Source organism: Diaporthe batatas, assembly GCF_019321695.1.
Source record: "Diaporthe batatas strain CRI 302-4 chromosome Unknown Contig00006, whole genome shotgun sequence".
Taxonomy (NCBI): Eukaryota; Fungi; Ascomycota; class Sordariomycetes; order Diaporthales; family Diaporthaceae; genus Diaporthe; species Diaporthe batatas.
The window spans coordinates 441,516-454,177 of NW_025408553.1; the positions used below are offsets into that span (position 1 = coordinate 441,516).

General features: G+C 51.3%; 3 protein-coding genes across 3 annotated transcripts; all 3 read left to right on the forward strand.

Annotated features, from left to right (window-relative positions):
• The first annotated feature begins 525 nt into the window (after positions 1–525).
• Positions 526–6,077, forward strand: KVR01_005794 (uncharacterized protein). Its single transcript, XM_044784281.1, has 3 exons — positions 526–954; positions 1,052–1,372; positions 1,427–6,077. The coding sequence occupies exons 1-3, from the start codon at positions 871–873 to the stop codon at positions 5,765–5,767; spliced, it is 4,746 nt and encodes a 1,581-aa protein (XP_044644597.1). The 5' UTR covers positions 526–870; the 3' UTR covers positions 5,768–6,077.
• Positions 6,078–8,285: 2,208 nt separating this feature from the next.
• On the forward strand, positions 8,286–8,990 carry KVR01_006272 (uncharacterized protein; the record flags this gene model as incomplete). Its single annotated transcript, XM_044782840.1, has 3 exons — positions 8,286–8,456; positions 8,539–8,668; positions 8,785–8,990. The coding sequence occupies 3 exons, from the start codon at positions 8,286–8,288 to the stop codon at positions 8,988–8,990; spliced, it is 507 nt and encodes a 168-aa protein (XP_044645075.1).
• A 709-nt stretch (positions 8,991–9,699) lies between these two features.
• On the forward strand, positions 9,700–11,088 carry KVR01_006241 (uncharacterized protein). The gene is made up of 2 exons (XM_044792547.1): positions 9,700–10,402; positions 10,484–11,088. The coding sequence occupies exons 1-2, from the start codon at positions 9,802–9,804 to the stop codon at positions 11,023–11,025; spliced, it is 1,143 nt and encodes a 380-aa protein (XP_044645044.1). The 5' UTR covers positions 9,700–9,801; the 3' UTR covers positions 11,026–11,088.
• The last annotated feature ends 1,574 nt before the right edge of the window (positions 11,089–12,662 follow it).

Sequence of the window (12,662 nt, forward strand, 5' to 3'; positions counted from 1 at the left end):
AGTCGAACGACACGACATCTCATCTCCAAATTTGCCATGTGAGTGTGCCATGCCTTGCATCTGGTGTGGCACTCAGCAGGTGGCAACCGTTTCCGGCGGTGATGTGTCTTAGGCTGGGCTCTATGACATGGCCCTCACCATTCGACTCGTGTCGCAACGGACCGCGACGGCTTTCACATGAAGGTCGATTCAAGATGCGGGAGGCTCATCGCGTCTTGTTTCGAGTCATTGACCCGACAAGAGTTGCCAGCAGCCGACGTAACGTGTCTTTCGGCCCACGTTTGAGCAAGGCCTGCAGGGCTGGCAAACTGGGGAGGAGAATCCAACTCTGACGATTCGCGCCAGAGGGACAAGCGCACGAAGAAGTGGCGTCAATGGGACGCTAGCAATGCCACCAATATCCGGTAGCACTGGGAAGAGTGGGCCCATTGCTGCCGTCTGGAACGGGATTCTCCACTGGCTCTGTGGCTTTGTCCATCACCGGCTGCCGAGAATTGCGAAGCTCCCTACCTGGCAGCGACTGGGGCCGGTTGACCATCCCCGCAGCTCCCGTCAGACGGTGCCAGTTTCTTGCAGCAACGCAGTCAGCACTGAGAGTGCCAGTAAGTGACAGACAACCAACCTGCAGGCCGTCCGGGCCCAGACCGCTACTCCGGTAAAGAAAGAGGCACGGAGGCAAATCGTGATTTGTCCCCGTTGAGCCTTGTGTGTTGGACTGATTGTCGTAGAATACTACCTCTTCGGCCGCTGTCGCAACATCTTTTCCTAGGTTAGGGACGTCTCCGTGGATTCCTTCTCGATCTTGCCGCGTGCGAATCATGACTTTGCCGTGTATATCTGCCTGCTCGGTTCACTCATTGTCACTGTGTCATGATGGCTTCACCCCCATTGCACCGGTCCTACCTATCGTGGGACATTCTGCGCCCCTGTCTTGACTGCTGCGATCGGCTTTGGGTAGGTACATCCGTTCCTGGCAGAGCTCAGGCCTGGTCCGTCTGCGCCCTCCGGGGTCGAGACATCGGCACGGCCCCTGGCTGACGGATACCTGCAGATTAATGAGCGCGCCATCTTTGGGGAATGTGTCGGCGCGGTTGCATGGATCCCCACAATACTGGCACTGCTTTTTCCAATTGTGAGGTATGGTCTTCGACCTGCTTGGAACCGCAGGGGGCTCTGGCTCCGCGACTTCGCAGCCGAGGAGCCCGGGGAGGCAGAAGGCATCTCGACCGACCTCATCCCAATCAAGAAGCGATCATGGAGCGTCCCGGCAGTCACGCTCATCTTGAGTGCGACGATGGGCCTCGTGATCAGCATTCTGGCTACGCTGAGCCCTGACGCAGGGCCACTGTTCTCTGTCCCCTTGATACCGCATGTGAGCACTCGCTAAAACCAGTCTCTCATCAAGCCGGTACTAACTTGGAGGGAGGTTATTACCATTATCATACTGCTGATAGAAAGGCCACGGTCCACCCCGGGTCCGGCTCTTGTGCTGCAAGTCGCGCTGCTACTCGTACAGCTCGTCATGTTCAGCACTATCCTACAAGTCTTTCCCAGGTCTGCTGTCTGGATATGGGGATTTGAGATGGTGAACCCCTTGGTATCGATCATTTTCATTGTCAACATGCCAATGCGCGACCCGCTCCTCCACAACGAGGGCATCTGCGATCCGTATTCTACACCCACGGTCAAGTTGCGCAGCCCGGAGGATAATTTCACCCTTTGGCAGTGGATGACCGTCGGTTGGATGTCGCCAATCGTGAAATTGGGGTGTCAGAGACAGCTTCATGATGAGGATGTGTGGACTTTGCCGCTCGAGTTCCAGCACAGTCGCCTGCATCGCCTTTTTCGAGAGGTCCCCGGTTCAGTTCTCGCGCGCGTATTCAAGGTCAACGCACCGGACCTGATAGTCACCACACTTTTGGGCATCCTGGAGTTGATATGCTCCCTCGTTCCAGTCGTCTTTCTGAAGCAGCTACTCGCGGCCCTCGAGGGCGAGCATCCTAATCGGAATGTAGCGGTTGTCTACGGCGTGTTCATATTATTGGCTCGTCTTGTCGGCGCTCAGTCTGGTGTTTTCAACCTCTGGTTCTGTCGGCGAGCTTACGAGCGATCTCGGGGCGAGATGATAACCATGATCTACGAAAAGACCCTAATGCGTAAAGCATTCACCTTCCCTAGCGATGTCGATGAGGACGGCAGCGAAGAGAAAAATAAAGGCGAGGCACTCAACTCAGGCCCCGCATCCATGGGCAAGATTCTCAACCTGATGCGCAACGACGTCTACGAGATTGCTCAGCGTTTCTGGGAGTTTGCCAATCTTGTCACGAAGCCGATGAGTTTCGTCCTTACCATCGTGTTGATCTGGCAGATCCTTGGACCGGCGGCTTTGGGCGGCGTTCTGCTGATTGTCTTCGCCCAGTTTCTCAACGCCTTCATCGTCCGCTTCCTTGTCAGCTGGGAACGAGGCCGTCGTGCTGTCACCGATGTCAAGCTGCAGATAACTTCACAATTTGTCGAAGCTATCCGCCACCTGCGATGGTATGACTGGCAGGACAAGTGGTTGGGAAACATCCTGGCCTCACGGCAGAAGGAGCTGAGATACAGGGTCATCGTCAACCTGCTCAGCAAGGCCGTCGCGGCGACGAACAAGATCTCGGCGTATTTCTTCCCTGTGGCTGCATTTTATGCTTACACTATCATCGGCCAACAACCGTTGCGAATTGATGTTGCTTTCCCGGCGCTCAATCTGTTCACAATGCTCAATCAGAGTCTTAACGAGTTGCCTGGGCTCATCACGGTGCTATTGAATGCCTCGGTGGCCATGGGACGGATCGAGAGCTTCATGGCGGAGCTGAACAAAGAAGAGGAATACGGCTCGGGAGCGGGAGCGTACGGAGAGGCTCGCACAGAGCGACTGGGAGAACTCAAAATTGCATTCCAAAGAGCCTCGTTCGCGTGGCCAGGCTCTCCGGCTCATAAACAAGTCCTCTCCAACGTCTCCTTCGAGGCCGGACCAGGAGTCACTGCTATCTGTGGCAAGGTCGGCTCAGGCAAGACAGCGCTGCTGCATGCAATCTTGGGCGAACTGGATGACCGTGGGGGAAGGAGAACGGTGCCAAATGAGATGATCGGATACTGCGCGCAGACCCCATGGCTGCAGAGCATGAGTATTCGCGAGAACATCTTGTTTTCTTCCGGATACGACGAGGCCAGGTATCGTCAGGTCCTCACAGCCTGTTGCTTGATGCCTGATCTGGATAAATGGAAAGCTAGAGACTTATCTATGATCGGTGAGAATGGTGTCGGACTCTCTGGTGGACAAAAGGCGAGAGTGGCTTTGGCGAGAGCGATCTACAGCAGGGCCAGAATTTTGCTGCTTGATGACCCCATAGCTGCACTGGACCATCAGACCGCCGAAGCGATTTTACAGAATCTTTTGACCAACAAGACTTTTATGCAAGGGCGGATGGTCGTATTTGTCACCCACAGGATGGATCTCTTGACGCAGCATGCCAATCAAGTACTCGAGGTATCACAAGCCGGGACGGTCAATGTCATCTCGCGCGAGGAAATCAAGAATCACCAGGAGCTTTTCCACTTTGCGGCCAAAAATGGGCAGCGCCGGCAGTCAATTGACGAGGATGAGCCAGCTGAGGGAGACGACGATGTTATTCCTGACAAGTTTATCGAAGAAGAATACCGCGCCCATGGAGGCGTCATGGCTTCGGTGTACTGGAAGTACATTAAAGCAGGCAATCTGTGGTACTGGGGGCTACTAATTCTCCTATTCATCATGTTCCGAGTGTCGCGATTGACGCATTTCTACTTCCTCAAAGTCTGGGGTGAATCATACGAACCGGGAGGGTCATCCGAAGTCTATCTCGCCGCAAGCAACGAGCCAGAGTATAACTTCCGCACGGCTAATATGTCCCCGGTCGGCGCCGCCGCTGCCCCGAAAGACTGGTTGGATATCGACTTCGACCTCCCGCCCCCCGACGTCAATGTGCGCCCTTGGCTGTTTTGGTTCTTCATAATTGCCCTTCTACAGTTCATTTCCTTCGTCCTGTCCGATCTCACCATCGTGCTCCTCATCTACACCGCGGGCAAGCACCTTTTCGAACAGGTCATGCTGAAGGTTGCGAATGCGACGTTCCGCTTCTACGATGTCACTCCCGTTGGAAGGCTGATGAACAGACTCACGAGCGATATTGGCACCATAGACGGACAGATTGTCACACAAATCCGCGATGTTGTATGGTACTTCATGTTCTGGTCCTCGAGTCTCTTCGTCATCGCTTCTACTGCGCCTGTCTTTCTCGCCATCGCCTTTGTTATGACAACACTCTTCGTCATGATCTTCCTGCGCTTTCTACCCGCCTCGCAGTCACTCCGCCGCCTCGAGATGGTCTCCCTATCGCCTCTCATGTCCAATTTTGGAACGCTTCTCGAAGGGCTGACAACGGTGCGCTCCTTTCGCGCACAGCCGCACTTCCAGGACCGCATCATCGTGACAACCGACGCCTTCCAGCAGATGGATCATTTCTACTGGTCGCTCCAGGCGTGGCTCATGTTCCGATTCGATACCCTGTCCGCGCTTTCCACCTTCATCCTGACCATGTCGGCCCTGTTCACTGGCCTCGGAGCCGGCACAGTCGGCTTTGTCCTCGCGGCGGCGGCGAACTTCGTCGCCTGCACACACAACATGTGCCGCAAATACGGTGAGTTGCAGATGCAGTTTGTATCTGTTGAGCGTGTCATTGAGCTCATGGACCTGGAGGAGGAACCTCGCGGCGACTTTGACCCCCCTGCGGCATGGCCAAGCTACGATGATGACATCGTATTTGACAATGTCACGGTCCGGTATGCCAAGGGTCTTGATCCATCGCTGCGCAACCTGAGTTTCCGCATCCCTGCCGGCGCAACCGTCGCGGTCACAGGCCCAACCGGTAGTGGGAAGAGCACACTTGCGCTAACGCTTCTGGGGACGATGTTGCCCGAGTACGATGAGTCCACAAGCACGTTGGGAAGCATCAGGATAGGAAATGTCGATGTGGCCACGGTGAACAAGCACGCGCTGAGACGGCGCATCAGCTTTGTCGCACAGGACCCAGTCTTGTTCCCAGGCACCTTGAGAGACAACCTGGATCCTATCCGCGAGCACTCCGACGAGGAATGTGAACTGGTACTGAGGAGGGTGCTCGGCGCGGTAGACGAGCTTGAGGATGGCCTCGCCAGCGGCTCAATCACACCAGGCGGCTCACAGCCCACATGTGAACCGCACAGCGAGAGTTCCGCCTCCAGCTCCAGCGCCAACGCCAGCAGTAACAACGCCAGTGTTGGAGCCAGCGAGACGGATGAGCACCCCATCAACGGCGATACTGCGAAGCCGAGCACGAATGGGCATGCTAATAACGTCTCCAACGGCAACGGCCACGGCGATATCAAGCAAAATACTTCAGCCTTCTCGCTGTCCACGCGCATCGACGGCGGCGGCAAGAACCTGTCGCAGGGCCAGCGGCAGCTCATCGGCCTCGGCCGCGCGGTGCTCCGCCGCAGCCCCGTGGTGATCCTGGACGAGGCGACGGCGAGCATCGACAAGAAGACGGCCTTCTACATCCAGCAGGTCCTCAGGGAGGAGCTGCGGCAGAGCACGGTCATCACCATCGCGCATCGGGTGGAGGCGGTCAAAGACGCCGACTTCGAGATTGTGCTGGACAAGGGTGGGCTTGTCAGGGCGAGGAGCCTTTCTGGCGGTGATGCTCAGTGAGGAGGGGGATAAAACTGTACCAATTCCTTTTGCTTTCTGATATGTTTTCTTTCTTGGGGTGGGACAAGTTGTTCTGGATAGGGTTTGCAAGAGGGTAGGAGTGAGTGTTCTCTTGGATGTGCTGAGTATATGTTGGGGTTGCATCTATTGGATTTATGAGAAGAATGAGTGCTGATCTATAGATGAGGCCTGAACTTGGCTGAAAATGTTTTAGAGTTTTCACTGGACGACTATTAGATACGCACATCCTAGTTGTGGTACTCTGCCTTTAAGATATTAGCATACCTTCATGAGCCAATGAAGATGATTGAAAACAATGCCCGTCTGCTTGAGCGCCACAGTTGTGTTTGTTACATGTGCTTCAAGATTGTCTAGGTCTTTTATTTACGCTCAGTCCTCAAGGTACTTACATGTGTTTTCAGTTTGCCCTATATGGAAATTCCAAGGCCTCATCCATTCTTTCTAGAGTCGTATTGGGAGAATATGAGATGCAAGTCTTGCTTTTCACATTGTATTTAACATATATGGCACGAGAAGGTAACCTTCAACAAGTTTTTGTTTGATTACTTACCTAGGTACCTAGGTACCTAGGTATGTATGTAATGTTCTGTCTACAATTGGAAGCCGAGACCAGCATTCATTGGACATATCCGTGGTTGCACCGTATGAAGGCGCCATGTATGTCCTCGGACGTATACGGAATAGAAGCGAAACCACATACGGAATAGAAGCGAAACCACATACGGAATAGAAGCGAAACCACATATCCGTGGTTGCCCAATAATCTTTTTGTCAATGTTGTGTCTATTTAGTCTTCCTATGATTTCGAAGTGACAATGAGGCTCCGCTAAATACAAAGAGCAGTTTCCTATATATGTAATTGCAACAAGTTCGAGTGCACGCTTTCCAACGGAGACCTCCCAATCTACAGCGAAATGGTGTGCCTTCAGAAGCCATCAACCCGCACTGCAAGTCTTAGTGTTTGGTCTTGACCCACTCGTGCCGGTGATATTAAACTAGCCGTGAAGTGGCTGTCAAGGCTGAAGCCACCGGGGTTTGGTTGCCACTTTGTAGTTGTTATTCTTTTGGGTTTTACCCATAGTCCTTCTGTGCCCGCAATCGTGAACACTTGGGAGCTCGACTGGTTGACGATGAATATACTTACCGTTGTTTCAGCAAACTGCTTCAACGGAGATGCAGTCAGTCGTCGCGAAAGCCTCTAGATTATGGCCTCAAGCAATTTGACTTGAATGTGTTTTGTCTAAGAGTGTGGCATTGTATCCTCTCAACCGATCGTGGCACTGCATAATCTGATGTGTGATGTTGATGCAAATGGTGCCACGCGTCACATGTGCACATGTTAAAGCTTCGTCCCTCTCTGCATGGCGTTCACATGTCCTGCCAATGTTGCAGGCAGGCGGCCTCATTTGGTGACCCGAGACATTCTGGAAAACACGGTCGAGACCCTTTGGCCTGTGGGGAGAATGCCTTGCGCAAGGGTCAGTGTTTCAAACATGGAGTAAACCCAACCCATGGATTGACAGAGAAGCAAGTTTGACGTCGTCATCCCATGTAGAGTACCATGTGTCACAATTCCGGCTCACTTGACCTATGAACTCTAGCTACCGATGATCAGTACTTGCTCAAGATCCCGGAAGCTACCCAGTAGGTAGGTGTAGCATGAGATCGGAGAGCCAGACGGCGCGTGCTTCAGCCACGAGGCAGACAGCCGAGGCTTCCCTCAACATACCTCTGCCTTGCTTCGTGCCATGCCGGAGGCTTTGCACTTATTGGGCAACTATTCCGCGAGGGTGTTAACAAATGCACATCGTCACTTGCTTCACTTGGGGTCATCTACTGAAAGCACAACCAACTTACAGATCACACATACGCACCGCACTCGCTCTGACAATCATACAATTGTAGAGAATGAAGTCGAAGGAACGTTTCTGTAAGCATGTGAATGCCGACACTCTGACGTCCGGCCACAAGTAGAATAGCTGATTCCCATGGTTGATCCCTGATGAGCATTCTGCGGGGGACGACCGCGACGTGCCGCCGCATGAACGGCAGCTCTGTCGCAGGTTCTTGGCTTTCCCCTTTCAGCCTACTGTTGCGACCACACAAGCGCCTCAGCTCCCCGCCGGGCATCCATCTACCTAGGTGGCGATGACTGTAGATACTACGGGCCGCTGTCATCCTCTCTTCCTCCAATATCCACGTTGGCGTAATGCCCGTGTTATGTTTTATGCCTGAGTTATAACAAGGAGCTGCATTGATCTTGGGGTTGCTGCGGAAGCTCCTGACCTCGGCATGGTGAGCCACATGTCGTGAGCATACACGGTGGCTCAAATGAGACTCACAACTTCATATGATCTCGAGAGCTCCAGAATGTACTTAAAGAGGGCGCTCGCACACAGAAATCCAGTGAATAAGTCACCACAATCCACAATCAAAGGCAACCATCCTCCAACATTAGTTACCCCAAACACAGCCATCCACCGTCTCAAACGTGATAATGTCTGTCAAGAAAGTGCAAGGCCACATCGATGCTATTCAGCGCAAGCTGGAGAAGTCCATCAAGATCGCCGACAAGGGGCCGAACATGAAGCTCGGAGATGTTATCAAGCTGGGACGCAAAACTAACTCTATTGTATCTGAAATTAAGAAGAGCATCAGCGAATACGATGTACGTGGCCTCCAGATGTCCACAGCTACATATTGAGTGTTCGATGTGCGAGAACAATAAAGTGCTGACAAAAGTTTAATAGGGTGCTGATCCTACCCCTGAGGAGGCACAAGCCATCCTCACAAAGATGGAGAAGGTCGTCGAGTTGACTGAGAAGGAACTGGAGACTATGGTCCAGAACAAGCCCCGCATTGACGAGCTACATGTTGGAGGTAGGTGGCCTTTGGACACTGCTTCTGTATCCCCCATTTTCCATCCTTCGAACGTCCGGACTGCATCCCTTCGATTTTGAGAAACAAGGCTTGAACTAATGACATCACTAAATTAGGTCTCGTTAAGAGAAACTTGTTGAACAGCCAAGAGGCGGGAGCCAAATTCTCTGTGACGTTGAATGAGAAAGCCCCTGATAACCTGAAGGCTTCGGCTCAAGCGCTCGAGGAGAGACGCAATAAAGCCTTTGACAAGGCTGTCAACGTCTTCGCCAATGCTCAGGGAGGTGAGGACCAGGCTGAGGGGGAGGACGACTCGGATTAAGTTCCTTCAAAGTGGCTTTGGTCTTCCTTGGTAGGGAATTCTTGAGGTTTCACTGCAAGTGATCAGGTAGAGAAGCAGACTGTCAAAATAAAAGAATTCAACCAAATGAATTTGTTGTATTGACCAGTATACACATGGATCCATGGATCCAAGTCCACTAAATATCACACACCTTAAAAAGCAAATTACGCTTTTATATTCACACACCTATAATGAAGTCAACTTATAATTACCTATACTTCTAATTTTAAACCTAATACTATTATTTAATTTACTAGTCCCTTATCTATAATAAGTAATTAAATAATATATTATAATAGTATATATTTAAAAGTATATTTAAGTATTATATATAGTTCTTAATATACCTAGGTATTTAAAATAGAGGTGGAATTAGGTGGTATGATTTTAAGAAGTGATAAAGCTGAATTAAGGTGATCCTAGTGTCCGTGGTGTTTGTATATTGCGTGATGTTTAATAACGTGGTGCTTACATATTCGACACCGGAGACATTCAGGCGGCCGCATTCATCCGCCTTTAGGTGTATGGATCGTAGTCACTTACGAACGCTTATTAATAATTCTGACACACTCTCACACAAACGCTTCTGGGAATGCATTCGTAAGCAAGCGGGGTTCGTGCATGTATTCAGAAATACGCGTGAATACTGTCCGGCGGACAGAGCGGAGAACCCAGTCGCACGCCTGGACAATGCTATTTCTAATTGATGAGAGAATGAGTATAAATATTTCCACGATCCATCGATTTTTGTCTTTCAGTGAATTTCTGTATTAGCCAGTAAACTACAATCATGGCTCTCATTCGTGTAGGACTTATCGGCCTCTCTGCAAAGTCAAAATCTGGCTGGGCTGCAAAGGCTCATCTACCCTATCTCCTCTCGCCTCGTGGTCAACAACGGTACCAGATTGTTGCAGTGCTCGGGTCCACTGCGGAGCGTGCTCGAGAATCTGTTGAATATTTCAGCCTCCCGAATCCTGACAGCATTCGCACATACGGCGCACCTGAAGAGCTTGCTCTGGACCCCAATGTCGACCTAGTTGTATGCAGTGTCTGGGTGGACAAGCATTACGACACAGTTCGACCGAGCGTTGCAGCTGGCAAGGACGTCATCGTCGAGTGGCCACTAGCAGAGAATGCGCTCAGAGCAAGGGAGTTGACAGAGCTGTCGAGGAAAGCCGGTGGCAGGACGGCTGTTGTTAACCAGGCCAGGCTTGCACCATATGTTGTCAAGTTAAAGGAACTTTTGACCGAGGGAACCATCGGAAAAGTCATCAACAGTCAAGTCAACAGCAACGCCACAAGAGAGGGCGAAGATGTTCTGTACCCAGGCCTGGAGTCATTGAGTAACTCAAAGTCTGGCGCAAACTTCTTTGCAATTGGGTTCGGACACAGTCAGTACCACTTCACTTTGTTTTACGTCAATACTATGATTTGGAGTTTGTTGGGCTGACCCACTGACATAAACCTCGCAGCTTGGGATCCCATCCAATACGTCCTTGGCGACGCGGAAAATGTCCATGCCATGATGCAGATTCAAAACCCCAAGATCAAGCTCCTGGATCGTCCAGGGGGCGAGCTTGTAGGAGAGCTTCCTACAGATTCTCCGGACCTTGTCGTCGTGACGGCATCACTGCCGGAATCATCGTTCACCAGAAATGACGCCAAGTTGGTGACCATGTGGCGAGTCGGAGCAGTATTCCCAGACCCAAAGCAGCCATCGTTTGTGTGGACCATCCGCGGGGAGAAGGGGAGTTTGCGCTTCACCTACGAAGGTCGTCATCTCAACCAGGGCGATAGTACATTGATTGAATGGCATGATCAGGCCTCAGGAGAGACCAGGCCAGTTGAGTGGCAGTGGCAAGAATGGCAAGCGGAGCTCCCAGGCCCGGCCAGGTGCGTTGCAGCTCTGTACGAGGCATTTGCAGACGGCGATGAGAGCAAGTATGTGACTTTCGACACCGCTCTCAGGCGTCACGAGCAACTGGAATCTATGCGTGAGAAATTCCTGAACTGAAGTTCGGGATAATATGATATGTTGGGAATATGGCAAACTGGTTTGACAAAAACCTCCCTTGTGAATACAGTCGACTTTGGATTTGGGCACGGACTTCTTCCATTTAAGTATGCCTATGATAGAGACTTGGCTCTTGATACATGGTTTGGCTTTGGTTTTTCTTCGGCGGTGGAGGATGCTTTCCCAGTCTTCATCTGCAAACTAAGTCTGGGCCCAAGATCATGCTTCATCCGAGATTCATCTTAATGAAATGTATTCTGAAAAGTGCACCTTACCTTTTTTTTTTTTTTTTTCTTACGTGGAAAAACCTTCCATCCATTTCTTAATCACACTTCCAAGTGTCAAGAGCAAGCATAGAAAACCCCGATATATTCGAATCTCGTGCCGTGGTCCTGTTCCATATCCTCGAGCTCAGCGATCAGACACTCGGGCTTTCTCCAAATTATTACATCAGATTTCCGCATTAAAACACGGGGTCCAGGATTAAGGGTTGGACTCAGTTCTTCTTAGCGGCTTATGAGCTTGAGCAGCTACATCCGAGCTCTTATTGCTGGTGACCCTCATCTGTCAAGCGTGCACAATATCAACGCTGAAACTTCATGACAGCTTCTTCAAAATGCGCCGACGAGAGAGCCGCCATGGCCTCAATTCAAATTCTGACGGCTTCCATATGAGAACCCCGTCAAGACCCGTTGTATAGTGGCCCAAAGCTTCAGTGCATCTCGTCAATGTATGCAACACGGGTATATACTCATCAAATAGTACACTACGTACGGAAGATCTCGCACAGTGATTTTTGGTTGCACTCTACTCAATTGATCCACGGGGATTTATGCTACTTCCCACAGGACGCTGTGGGATGCTGCTCCTCATGATGCACTTGAGCAGCACTCACTGCCCATGCGGTGCACCGTATAGGACTGAATTCCGACATGCTCACGAATACGATATAAGACTTTACCGCCTCTTCAACACTCGCACAGGCATATACTGCTTGGGGTGGCCTGTTATCTCGTTGGCGAGAGTGCCTTGATATGCCTTGTCCCCAAACCATTCTGGGTCGTCTTTTTTCCAGACACTAGAGATATCGAAGTCACGGATCGTCATAGCCAATATGGCCTTGAGCTCCAGCTGAGCCAACTCCTGTCCTATGCAGTTGCGAGGTCCCCTTCTGCGTGTTAGTCACCTGCGACTGGGCCTCAAGTGCTGCATTATGTGTGATTTCAAAGTAGGAACAATAAGGAGTATCAAAAAAGGGAAGATGGTGCTCACAGTTCAAAAGGACCTTTCCAAAGGAATTAGCAACATATTCAAGCTATTCAAGTCTTGTGGGGGGTTTAAACTCACGAAAAGCATTTTTTCGGACGTATAAAGGCTCTCCTTCCTTTGCAAACCATCGCTCCGGGACGAATTCGTTGGGGCGGGGCCAGAACTTTTCGGTGCGGTGCTCTGCTATACTGCAGCTGAAGACCATCATCCCTTTTGTCGGGTATCGCATTCCCGTATCCGGGTGCGTGAGAAAGAGATCCTCAGCGCCTTCGCGCACCGTCCCAACCGGTGGGAAAAGCCTCAGTGTCTCCTTAATGACGGCCGCCGTGAACGGTAGCTGGTTGAGTAACTGTGGATTGGCGGACAGT